The sequence below is a fragment of the Lepus europaeus genome, chromosome 12 (assembly GCF_033115175.1).
Source record: "Lepus europaeus isolate LE1 chromosome 12, mLepTim1.pri, whole genome shotgun sequence".
Classification (NCBI taxonomy): domain Eukaryota; kingdom Metazoa; phylum Chordata; class Mammalia; order Lagomorpha; family Leporidae; genus Lepus; species Lepus europaeus.
The window spans coordinates 9,031,600-9,044,869 of NC_084838.1; the positions used below are offsets into that span (position 1 = coordinate 9,031,600).

Genomic DNA, 13,270 nt, shown 5'->3' on the forward strand with positions numbered 1-13,270 from the left:
CGACAATATTTTTTAGATTTCTGATTTCTTCTTCTTTTCTTTGGTTTGCCTGTTTCCTTTCCTGTTCTCTGTCTTCTAAGTCCGATATTCTCTCTTCTGCTTCGCCCATTCTGTTTTTAAGGCTCTCTAATGTGTTTGTCATTTGATCTATTGAATTCTTCATTTCATTATGATTTCTCGTCACTATCAGAGTTTCTTGTTCCACTAGTTGTTTCATTTCATTTTGATTCCTCCTTAATATTTCATTTTCACGAGAGAGATTTTCTATCTTGTCCATGAAGGATTTCTGTAGTTCAAGAATTTGTTTTTGAGAAGTTCTTAATGTTCTTAGCAATTTTTTGAGATCTGCTTCTTGCATTTCTTCGATCTCATCATCTTCATAATCTTGAATTGGGGTGTCTTTTTCATTTGGGGGCGTCATAGTGTCTTCCTTGTTCTTGTTAGCTTGGTTTTTGCGTTTGTTGTTTGGCATGTTGGAGATATTTGGTTTCTTCACTGTGGTGTTTTTTCTTGTTACACTATGGCTCCTTATTAAGTGGACTGTCTGCTTTCGGTGGAGCCTTAGAGGCTTGAGATGAGTGTGGACTGAGAGCTGTGTTTGGTTCCTCAGGGCTGAGGGTGTGTCAAAGATGACACTCCCAGGTTAGGCGTGGTAAATCTCTCTTTCTTTTTTTGATTCAAAAGGGAAGTAATTCCGCACAGCTGAACGTAATTGGAGGTAGTAATTAGCAGGCAAATGATATACCCACAGGAGCCAGAGATCAGAAGCTCTTTCCCAAGGACCACACAGGGAATCTCTGCTGCCCTCAGTGTGGGCTCCAATTCTCCTGCAGTCTCCCTCTGGGTTGCCAAGTTAGATGCTAATCTCCAGTTATTTCACCCCTCCCCCCAGAGTCAGGTTTTTCTGCTAGGCTCAGGGCCGGTGCAGACCTGAGGTCGCCCTGCTTATGACGTTTGTCCAAAATGGCGCCTGCTCTTTGTCTTGCTCGCCTTTGAGAGGTGAGCGGAGAGAGAGAGACTCGTGTCCGTATCGGTCACTTTTTTTTTTTCCTCTCTCTCTTCTAGTTAGCCTGGTGAACTTTTCCCCACGGAGTTTCAAGCCTCGTTCCCTCTAGCCTCCTCTTTCCGCTTGCCCGCTGGTGTCTCGGGCTATGGAGGTTCGGCTCACCTCGCGTTCCAGCGCTGGTGCGTTGAGTCTGCCGCTGGTGTCCCGAACTCGGGCTCCCACGCTCTCCACGCAGGTCCACTGTGAATCACTAGTTCCGGAAGAGTTTCCTCTGCTGTTTCTTCCCCTACTCTTCCTTGACCCTGCAGTATCTCCACTTATATTAACGTGTGTCTTGACGAACTATCAATGTGCTTCCTTCCTATTCCGCCATCTTGCCGCTCTCCAATATGATGAATAATTTTAATTGATCTTCCGAGGTTAAATCAGCCTCACTCGCCTGGGTTAAACCAGTTTTGTGCTCACATATCTTTCTTTCACATTGCTGAGTTCAGTGGGCTAATATTTCATTATACATTTTTGCATCTGTTTTTATGAGTGGTTTTGGAATTTAATTTTCTTTTTGTGGCATGTTTTCATGTGATTTTGTTATCAGGGTGATATTGGCCACATCTATTGTGTTGAAATGCATATCATTATCTTCTGTTTCTTAAAAGAATGTTTAGTTTCTTACCGTCTCTACATGAATGGTTGCTAGAATTCCATCTGTGAAGCCACTTACTCCTGTAATTTTCTTTTGGGAAATTTTTAAGTTATGAATCCAATTTTAAAGGGGTATTCATGTTTTCTGTTTCTTCTTGCTCAATTGCAATAATTTGTGTCTTTCAAGGCATTTGCCTAATTTGTTGGTATTTGTTGATATTGTTTACAATTTTCCATTTTTTAAAAAGATTATTTATTCGAAAGGCAGAGTTGCAGAGAACTGGAGAGATACCAAGAGAGAAAGAGATCTTCCAGCCACTAGTTCAGTCCCCAAAAGGCTGCAGTGGCCAGGGTTGGGCCAGGCCAAACCCAGGGGCCTGGAACTCCATCCAGAATTCCAACATAAGAAGCAGGAGCTCAAGTACTTGGGCCGCCATCCAGTGCTTTCTCTGGTGCATTCGCAGGAAGTGAACAGTCAGGATTGGAACCAGTGTGGGATGCTGGCCTCAGCTTTGAGGGTGGCAGCTTAAACCACTGCACCACAACCAAGGTTCCAACCACATATTATATGATTTATTTTTATGGAATGTTTGCACTGGCCAATCTGTAGAAATAGATTAGTGCTTGTGCAAGCTGGGAGGGGGGTGTTGAAACCAGTATGGGAAGGTTATCCTAAGTTCACAGGACTTCATTCAGAAGGAAAATGCTCCAAAATTGTGGTGCTAGTTGCACAAACCTGAAAATATATGAAATACCGTCGAGTACATACATTTTTTTTAAAGATTTATTTGAAAGAGAAGGAGAGGCAGAGAGAGAGGGAGATCTTCCATCCACTGATTCACTCCCCAATTGGCTGTAATGGCTTGAGCTGCGCTGATCTGAAGCCAGGAGCCAGGAGCTTCCTCCAGTTCTCCCACGTGGGTGCAGGGGTCTAGGGACTTGGGCCATCTTCTACTGGTTTCCCAGGCAATAGCAGATAGCTGGATCAGAAATGGAGCAGCCAGGACTCAAACTGGTGCCCATATGGGATGCCGGCACTGTAGGCTGTGGCTTTACCCACTGTGCCACAGCACCAGCCCCATGGAGTATATACTTTAATTTTTTTTTCAATATTTATTTTATTTATTCAAAAGAGTTACAGAGACAGAGAGGTCTTCCATCCACTCTTCACTCCCCAAATGGCTGTGCCAGGAGCTAGGAGCTTCTTTCAGGGTCCCCCATGTGGGTGCATGGGTCCAAGCCCCTGGGCCATCCTCTGCTGCTTTCCCAGGTACATTAGCAGGGAGCTGGATCAGAAGTAAAGCAGGACTTGAACTGGCGCCCATATGGGATACTGGCACTGTAGCACTGGCCCCAAATTATACACTTTGAATTAATAACTTGTATGAATGACTTGTATGAATGATACCTTAATGCAACTTAGTCTCACTTTCCTTATCTGTAAAATAGTGGCAGCAATAGCTGTCTCATGAGGTTGCTTTGATAGTTCAGTGAAAGCGATTGTGCAATACTTAGCACAGGTGCACTCAACTTTTCATGCACTGTTTCAGCTGTCATATTTTACTGTTTTTAAGGTTATTGAAACTTGTGACTTATGACTCAGGTTATTGAGACTTATGACCCAGAATGTGATTTAGCTTGGTAAATATTCTTTCTGCACTTGAAAATAATTCTTCAGGCCAGCGCCGTGGCTTAACAGGCTAATCCTCCGCCTTGCGGCGCCGGCACACTGGGTTCTAGTCCCGGTCGGGGCGCCGGATTCTATCCCGGTTGCCCCTCTTGCAGGCCAGCTCTCTGCTATGGCCCAGGAAGGCAGTGGAGGATGGCCCAAGTGCTTGGGCCCTGCACCCGCATGGGAGACCAGGAGAAGCGCCTGGCTCCTGGCTTCGGATCAGCGCGATGCGCCGGCCGCAGCGGCCATTGGAGGGTGAACCAACGGCAAAAAGGAAGACCTTTCTCTCTGTCTCTCTCTCACTGTCTACTCTGCCTGTCAAAAAGAAAAGAAAAAAAAAAAAGAAAGAAAAAGAAAGAAAGAAAGGAAAAGAAAATAATTCTTCATATGTTTTTAAAGAATAGATCCTTGCTTCTTTATTTTATTTAAAAAATTTTAATGATTTTATTTATTTATTTGAGAGGTAGAGTTACAGAGATGGGGAAGAGACAGAGAGAATGTCTTCCATCAGCTGGTTCGTTCCTCAGATGGCTGCAATGGCCAGAGCTGAGCTGATCCAAAGCCAGGAACCAGGAGCTTCTTCTGGGTCACCCACATGGATGCAGAGGCCCAAACACTTGAGCCATCCTCAACTGCTTTCCCACACCATAGCAGAGAGCTGGATCGGAAGAGGAGCAGTTGGGACTTGAACCAGCACCCATATGGGATTCCCGCTCTGCAGATTGAGGCTTAGCCAGGTGCACCACAGCACTGACCCCAGGATTCTTTGTATTCTAATCTTCTTAGATGGAATCCTGTAAAATGTGAACTTTTTCAATTTGATTTAAGTCATGTTATTTATATCTTCTACATTCTTACAGTATTTGTCTGCTTTTTCTATGCCTGAGACCAGGAGTATTTTAACCTCTCATTATAATTGTGAATTGGTTTCTCATTTCAGTTTGGTCTTCTCTTGTGTATTTTGAAGATCTGTTTTGGGTTCAACTCTGTAAGGTGCTGAGAACAGTAGTAATTTATTCCTCCAAATATTTTTCAATATGTGGGAATATGTAGAAACTGCCAAATGAATAATTTCCAGGGGACAGTTAATTGCCTGGCTCTCGAAAGAGTGCTCCTTTTGCTTCCATGTCAGGCTTTTATTATTCCTTTTTTTTCCCTGATTGTATTTTTCTGATTTTTATTCACTTTTTAGTACCTCTTGAACTTTTTTTCCACTTTTTTTTTTTCTGATGTTCTGAGAAATCTCATCACTTTCATGTTGTACATTTATTGCTGAAACCTGTCTTCCTGAGATACAGCCCTGAATTTTCTAATTCTGCTTATGTGACGGTTCTTTCTGTATCGCCTGTTACTGCAAATAGGTTATACTATCCCCAAGCTATCTCCTCCTTTACTTCTCTTTTCGTTCAGTAGCAACCAATTCTATTCTCTAGTCATCTGTTCCTGAAATCTTAGTCATTTTTTTAAAAGATTCATTTCAAAGGCAGAGAGAGACTGAGATAGATCTTCCATCTATTGATTCATTCCAGAAATGGCTACAGCGGGGCGGGGGTGGGGGGTGGGGACTGGGCTAGACCAAACGCAGGAGCCAGGAAGTCCATTCAGGTCTCGTTTGTGAGTGGCAGAAGCACAAGTACTTAAGCCATCTCCCACTGCTTTCCCAGGCACATTAGCAGGGAGCTGGATTGGGAACAGCAGCCAGGACTCACCCAGGGCTCTGGCATGGCGTGCCAGCACCTCAAGCAGGCTTAGCCTGCTGTGCCATAACGCCAGCCCCTCACGGTCTTTGTTAACACTGCCTCCTTCTCTTGTAATTAGACGACCCTTTCAATGCTGTATAGTCAGCTTTATGGTACTGTAACAAAATACCTGAGACAGCTAACTTTATAAAGAAAAGATGTTTATTTAGCTCAAATTTCTTGTTCTAAGTCCAAGTCTTTTCCCCATTCTATTTTCCACTGCGTTGTCTATTCATTCAAAGACCTCCTCCAGCAGGAAGGAATGAATATGGTTTCTTTATGATTACAGTCCCAGGCAACAACAGGCCTCAGTGAACATCTGTGGAATGACCCACCAAATGAGTGTATTAGGTTGAATCATGCGACATGATCATTTTAAGAGCCATTCAATGTGTTCAACAAATATATTAGCAATACGATTCATACTAACATGAAGGAAAACAATGCAGGTGAACTTACTCCTTACATTAGATCAGTGCAATTTTCTGCCATTTAACTCTAAAACTTGACTTTTTTCTTCTTTCACTACCAGGAAACACGAAATTATCCCGAATCATATCCACAGCTGCCAAGAGACGAAACAGTGGAGAATCCTCACCTGCAGAAGCACATTTTGGAATTGGCATCCATCCTGGATGTTCGAAACGTGTTCTTTGAGAATACCATAGAGGACTATTAAACCCTCTTGTTGAAGCAGTTTCTCATTTTCCACAGATTTTAAATGGTGCAGTTTTCTAATGTGATGACAGACACATAGTGGTGTTACTTAGTTTTTATTTTTTAATTTAGGACCACCGTTTTAAAAAAGAAACTGAAAAGAAAAATATTCAAACTTTTAGGGTAACTGTTTTAAAATGCAATCTTTCAGATCTTTTAAAAAAGTCAATCTTGGAATTTTTATTTTTCAGTTTTGAGGTATGAGTATTTACCTCCAACATCTAACCCTACACTCCAGTAGTCACTGTTCTCATCATGAGAAGAGTAAATCATTTATTTTTGTATAATGAGGAAAATCCAGCTCTTACACTTGGACCTTAAATGTCTGATTTTGGAAAATACGAAATTGTTCGTAGCGATGAAACTAGCCAGCACGGACTACCGAAAATCAAGAACAGAGTCCTTCCATGGGTTTTCTTTTCATTCCAAGTTAGTAGGTAGAAAAATGTGTGATTCTCAAAGCATAATCAAGACAGTTCTTCAAATTATTTAATTCCTTTAAACACTGTCAAATTTTCAGAAACTGTATAGGATTGATTTGCATCTGAAAACTAAATCTTGAATTGGAGACCTGAGATGACAAATATTACTTGGAACATGTGAGCACTGTGTTATCATGAACTTTGCATATTTTATTTTCTTTGTAGTCTTTGCTGGAAATGGAAAAAACACCAACTTTTAAATATTTCAGTCAAAACATCAGGTTGTTGGTTGCCTAATACAGTGTCTCCACTTTAAACTCTGAGTTTATGAGATCAGGTTTAAAACTGCATTGATGCCCGTGGCAAACAATACAGTTTCTAATTGTTTTTGCCTAATTCAAATGTACGAGACTTCACAGTCAGGTACAAACTTTAGTGGGGGTAGCTGTGTGTGACCCTAAACTGTAACTTGATTTTGCATTGACAATTTGGAAATAGGATTTGTTCAAACTCCATGTATTTAGAATTTCATATTCATGCCCTTTTTTAATTTAAAAAATATATAAAGATTTTTGCATTTTTCTTCCCTGTCATCCCCTTCATAATTTCACAGACAACAGCTATGACATTTCGGGATTCTTCCCTATTTTGATTGCACAGCATTCAAATTGGGAATTCTATGTTTCAAAAGGCCTTCCTACCTAATTTCTGCCTAGGCTCATATTCTACCTCTGGCAGTCCCAGGTGCAATGAGGTGATTGCTTTTGGTACCTCCTTCCTATGTCCCTAGGGAAATGTTCCTGTACTATCTTTAACTGGGTTTTACTTCTGGCATGGAGGATAATTTGAGTCTAAGTTATTCCCATACCTGCTCCATTTTGCTGGTTTTTCCATTGAGGCCTTGAGAAAATTGTTCTTGGATTTGGGGTCTTTGACGTGTTATATTTCCTTTTTAAAAAATATTTTTGTTGGTTCTTTCAAACAGTGTTTCAGAAAGCTTGAGCAGGGTTACCCTGGAAAGAGGTTTCCATTGCTGGTGGGTTTTCCTTTTCAGATAGATTGCTTTCCTTTTTTCAGTACCATAATAACGCCTGTAGCTCTCCCTTTGTGACAGTGCTTACTGGACGCTAGTGATATACTATCATGAGTTTTCTGACCTCTGTTTGAAGTTCCCTGAGGTTCTATGCTAGTTAAGCCAACATATATAGTCCTGTTCTCTGATGTTTACCACAGTATTTATTGTCCTGGTCTTTATTCCCACCTGCTAAGCATAAGGAACACTCGTCTGAGGACTGGGAGCTATGTGTTGGATTCCAGCTTTCCTTGTCATAGCATGGTGTCTGGTCACAGTTCTTCATTTCTCTTCAGCACTCCCAGCTGTGAATGAAGGGTTGGTCCAGGGTCCTCTCCAACTCAGTAATTCTACAATTTGAACTCTTGGTTCCAAAAATACTGAAATCCTCACTTCTGCAGTGAGGAAAACTGGATTCCTTGTTTTTGGTATACATAACATTTCCATTTTCATTTCTAGGTCATATTTACCTAGATTTTGTTCAAGAAAATATCTGAGTCCCCCTTAGCTGTTTTAGAAACTAGTTCAGAGGGAGACTCCCTAGAGAAACTAGAGCTTTTATTATGATTAGAAACACATATATCTTAAAAATCCAACAAGGATTTGGATTATGACATTGCTCTTCAGTTTATGTAAATGTGATTTCTTACTGACAGTTAAAAACATCTGAAGTAGACTGAAGTGATCTTGAAATCTTGAATCCTCAAAGAGAGGAAAACTGTGCTAGAAAATTCCTTTTTTTTTTTTTTTTTTTTTTTTTTGACAGGCAGAGTGGACAGTAGAGAGAGACAGAGAGAGAAAGGTCTTCCTTTTCCGTTGGTTCACCCGCCAATGGCCGCTGCAGCCAGCGCGCTGCAGCTGGCGCACCGCGTTGATCCAAAGCCAGGAGCCAGGTGCTTCTCCTGGTCTCCCATGCGGGTGCAGGGCCCAAGCACTTGGGCCATCCTCCACTCCACTGCTGAGCCACAGTAGAGAGCTGGACTGGAAGAGGAGCAACAGGGACAGAATCCGGCACCCCTACCGGGACTAGAACCCGGTGTGTTGGTGCCGCAGGCGGAGGATTAGCCCAGTGAGCCACGGCGCCAGCCCTAGAAAATTATAAACTATTGCTTTGCTAATGCCTTCAAATGTATATTGAGCAACCACTTTACTCCAGATTCCCTTTTGGACAAGTCTGTGTTAGAAGATGGTTAGTAGGACAGAAGACATTTGGAGCATGCTAAGGGGTCTCTTTTGTTTTTTAGAGAACAACTCTTTAAAAGAGTGATCCCGATCAGCCTCGGTGGAACTGCACATCTGCACACTTTGTGTTCCTTTGTCTTGTCTTTCTTTTTTCCTTTACTTTGATCATGAAGGTTTTAAACATACATAGAGTTTAATGACCCCTTGTAGTATCCTTTATCCAGCTTCTACATTTTAAGGTTTTATATTAATCAAGGAAGAAATGTAAATAGACAGTCATCCAATGGGCTCAACATGACAATGGCAAAGAATTTGTTGTTTTAAGGGCATACGCCTCTCCTGTATATATATATAAAAATTTTAAGCCCTGTTTAATTTTATAATTCACAAAAATTTAAGTATCGGAACTAAGAACAGAGCAAAGCAATGGGAAAGAGTGCTGCTTTGTTTTCAGATTGCTCAAGCTCTGCCTGGAGATTCTGATCTTGTCTCTGGTTTCCCTTAAGAATATAGAATACATGCACTTCCAAGAAGTCAGTTATGTACAGAAGAAAAGGAAGCACAATGTAATTCTTCTTTATCTTTGCATTTCTGAAGTCAGTGAAGTGACTGTCCTTCCTGTTTACTGAGGAGAAACACAATCCAAAATGTCACTGTTACTCTGATAGAGGTAGATCTAAAACTCAAATCTCATCGCAGTCCAGTCTGCAAGTAGCTCAGACAGCTTGCTCCCTGCAACAAACGAGAAGGAACTAGAGATTTATAAGTTGGCATAAAAAGCTGTGGTTTGGTTTGGGTTGCCACTCAGGCCTTGAAGGTTTTAAATTATAAAAAATCCAGTTACTTTTGTCTTTGAGTGTGTATACGTGTTTTCCTTCTAGAAAGTGGTGCTCTCAAAACTTCTCAAAGCACAGAATTTATCGTACCCTTTATGTTTTTACCAAATTGAAGTGTTTCGAGATAACAGAAGCAGAATAGATGGTAATTGTACGGAATTTAGTTGAGACAAAAGGAAAAGTGACAAATCCTATTTATAGATCAGTTTTGGAGTTTCTCTAGCATTCTTCAAGTTTAATCTCTGACCTGTGATTCAGTAACTTTGTAAAAAAGCAGTTTGGACCCAGTTGAAAAGTCTCATGCTTAGTTATCCACAGAGAGTTTTAATCAGCCTGATATCCAGAACATTCTTGACCGTAAGTGCAGTAAGGTGCCAAGGTATGCAAACCTGGCCACTACCAATGATTCAGAACCACCTCCCCACCCTCTGAGAGATGTGATGCAGATAGGATATGAATGCTTTGAGCTTCTTAGTGATATTTTGGTTGTTCTGGTTCTTGTGTGTTTCGAGAGTACAAAGCGTATTGACATTGAGGACTCCTATTGAGTTTATTTATTTGAAATTCTTGTTTTATTTGCAATGGCATGTGTATATTTTTGTGATGCTAAATGCAATCTATGTGTATACTTTTTGTATATGTGTACATATTTGTAAATATCTTGGGATGCAATGATGCAGTATGTGTATATTATATACCCATACCCATTGTGGGCTGAATTTATTTAAGTTCTGTGAGGACATCCTAGTGGCATTGTTCATGCTGCTGTAATTAGGTTGTGGTTGTATCTCATTCGCAAGCTTCTATTTTGAGGGGCTTGTGTTGGGATAAATGGGCTAATTTGGAGTTGAAATTAGGATATGAAGATCTTAACAGAAAGCTGGACATTCTTAGCTTTAAACCCTTCTGCAAATTTAAACTGATGATAAATTCATGATATAAACATGAAATGCCTAAGTATGTGAAACTGAGACACCAGCAGGTTCTTTAGGTGTGTTAGGTCTTTATTTTCTTGACCCACATTTGAGTACTGTTACTGAATGGGAAATTATATTGTTACTTAATCAAGGGACTGTGGGAAAAATCACTTGACTCACATTTAAAATAGGAAATTGTCCTTTAAGGGGGCAAAATATATTCCTAGTTATCATTTCAATACCTGATACTGAACTTTAATTTTGGAACTTTTTTTTTTTTTTATCACTGTGCCTCGTTGTGTACGTGTCTCTGTGAGGCAGTGAAAGGGGCATGAGCTAAGGGAAGGCTGGTCCTCCGCGGGGTGGGGTTCAGCGAGGAGCGGGACGTTGTTGATCCGTGTGTCTGCAGCAGCTGTGACGTAGTCCTGTCGGCATTTCCAGCTACAGACTTTTCTTACTGGAACGGCATGCCCCGGATGAGCATGCTCATCTGACGTGCTCCTGGTGAACAGATGCCTCCAGTTGTTTTGCTCTGTCTCTGTGAGACCACTTGTGTTCTACCATTTTATGATAAATTCACACATAGAGTTCTCAATATTAGGAGTATGGTATGCTATCAAAATCCAGGCCTTCAGATGTCTACCAAGGATGATAGGTTTGGGGAGGATATGTGCAGTGCCAACCTGTGAATCTATGGAATACTGCAGAGTATCAGTGTTCATTTACTCCTGTCTTCAACTGACATGTTTGCGTAAAGTGAGTGCTAAGAGATGTATTCGGGTGCATATTAAACACTCACTGGAGAAATTAAAGTTATTTTTTCATGACAAAATGCAACTTGCAAAGCAACTTTTTACCCTGTTCTTCAGAAAACTAAGTCTACTTGATTCAACATTTAAAAATTATCCTACAGAGGGAAATTAGTTTAGGAGTTGGTTTTAACCACCCCAAAATTTGCCTCTTCTTAGTCTATTATTGGCAGTTCAATTATGGTATTAAATTTAAAATTATAGCCTTTTTCTTGAGTAAATATTAAACTTTAGTAATGTGTTAATTCTGAGAAGTCAGTGAAAATGTCCATAGGGTCTGATACTCTGTTGTTTTATAACTTTTTTTTTTTTTTTTTCAATGGGAGAGAACAGATACGAGGCTACTTAAAATTCAGGGAATTGACTCACGCTCAGTGTGGGCACTAATTTGAAAACATCAGCAATGAAAAAAAAAAATGCCAAAAGACTATTGTGAATACAGCCTCTGATTCTAACTGTGGGAAGTCAGTAACTGCAGCTGAGTAAGAAACGAATTACTTAGAAAACCAGACCTTCCCCCCTTCCCCCCATTCTCCCACACTGATACTCTGTTCGTGTGGTACCTCTGAGATACTGCGACCACTTACATTAAAAATGGTAAAAGCAGATGATCTTCCTCAAACTAGAGTTTCACAATGTTCCACTCTCTTCCAGTTTCCAGTTTTTAACCACAAAGACTTACGTAAGCATGCCTTGTATTTAAGGACACATAACTGATGTGTGAAAGCCGTCAATCATCTGTTGACAGTAAAGGTGCCAGGACGATGTAGGGGAAAATGCGCTTAATTAGGTAAAGATAAATGTGTTAAGTATACTTTGTTGGTGCCATAGAAATATTTTCTTTGGGATCTTGTAAATACAAAATGTTTTCTTAATCTAAAATTGGTACTTTTCACTTACTAGTTTGGTGTAATACAGACTTTTGAGAAGAATTCCATTTTTACATAACATTGTTACTTTATCACTGATGGAAGCACCATTTCTTAATTTATAATATCTTTGTTAATTTCTTTTGTGGTTTTTAAATTTTTAGTTATCAGACTGCTCTAAGCATGGTGATTTTTAACAATATTTGAACAGTAGATTCAGAGTTTTTAAATAGTTTGAAGTACAGTGTATTATATACCACAGATTCACTTACTTATTAACCCTGAATTTGATCATAGAACACACTATATATTGGGAGTATTCTTCCTGTATTGGTAGATACACCGTCTATATCCTAAGACAATCATCTTTTTAGCTATAATATTATTTACTGATAAATAATTTCAGATTTTTACTTTTCTCATTGGCTTACAGAATGACAGTTAATAGACCAAGTTTGTATCACTCTGCGTGAGGTAAGGAATTATGGCTAGCCTTCTTGTAGGTCTGCAGTGAACCATATTTAAATTTTGATGCTTTATCACAGTATATTTTGAAGCTTTTATTATGAATGTCCACCTCTCCATGAATGAACATTGATATTTATAAACATTAAAATTCAAATCATAAGTTTTCTCAAATTTCAAATCAGTATGACTAGCCATTTTAAAATATGGAATGATATATAATCCCAAAGTACTTCCAAACCCTAGAGAAAATAACTATCATTTTTTTTTTCAAAATTTTATTCCCACCCTCCTTTGTATGCTACTAATTTTTTTCTAAATTAAAAGTATGTAGTGTGATATATTGAAAATCTGCAGGAAAAAAAGGCTTAAAGTGCTGTGGAACAATAAGAATTTTTATTACTATTTCCTGAAATTTTTGGTGGTTTTAATACTGTCGTCATTAAAATCACCTTCTAAATGTAAACTTACAACTTGACTCTTGTGGCTTTTCAAGAGTCACCTGGAAACACTTTCTGCCACATAGATCTTATGGCTAGTTAATCCAACTGTTTTTTGTTTTTAATAAACCTTGCTGTTCAACTATCAGAGTCTGATATTTTCCAGGGTTCTTCCAGTTGAGATAGAAAGGTGTTAGATAATAGAGAAGGCAGATACAATGTCCTAACATATTCATAGTAGATTTTACAAGTGAAGAAATTTTTACAAATAGTCTCTTCATTGCATAGCACCAGTATAAAATAGGGGTTATATTAGTCATGGAATCAGATGAAGCAGTTATAAACCACTTTTTACTTTGCTGTAAAGGTTGTTCGTCACCTCAGGCCATGCATTTTTTCCCCTCATAAAGTTGAGTATCATTCATATTACTCAAACTATCACTGAAGGTTAAGTTAATCAAATAGGAGTTATGTTTGATCTT

General features: G+C 39.6%; 1 protein-coding gene across 12 annotated transcripts in view; it reads left to right on the top strand.

The window, feature by feature from the left end:
- SCAI (suppressor of cancer cell invasion) overlaps positions 1-12,729 on the top strand; it is a 171,847-nt gene extending 159,118 nt beyond the window's left edge. For all 12 annotated transcript variants that reach the window (XM_062207554.1, XM_062207556.1, XM_062207565.1 and 9 more), the window contains one exon: positions 5,592-12,729. In XM_062207554.1, the coding sequence (XP_062063538.1) occupies positions 5,592-5,727 (136 nt within the window). In that variant the 3' untranslated portion in view covers positions 5,728-12,729. The remainder of the gene's footprint in view (positions 1-5,591) is intronic.
- Positions 12,730-13,270: the final 541 nt, after the last annotated feature.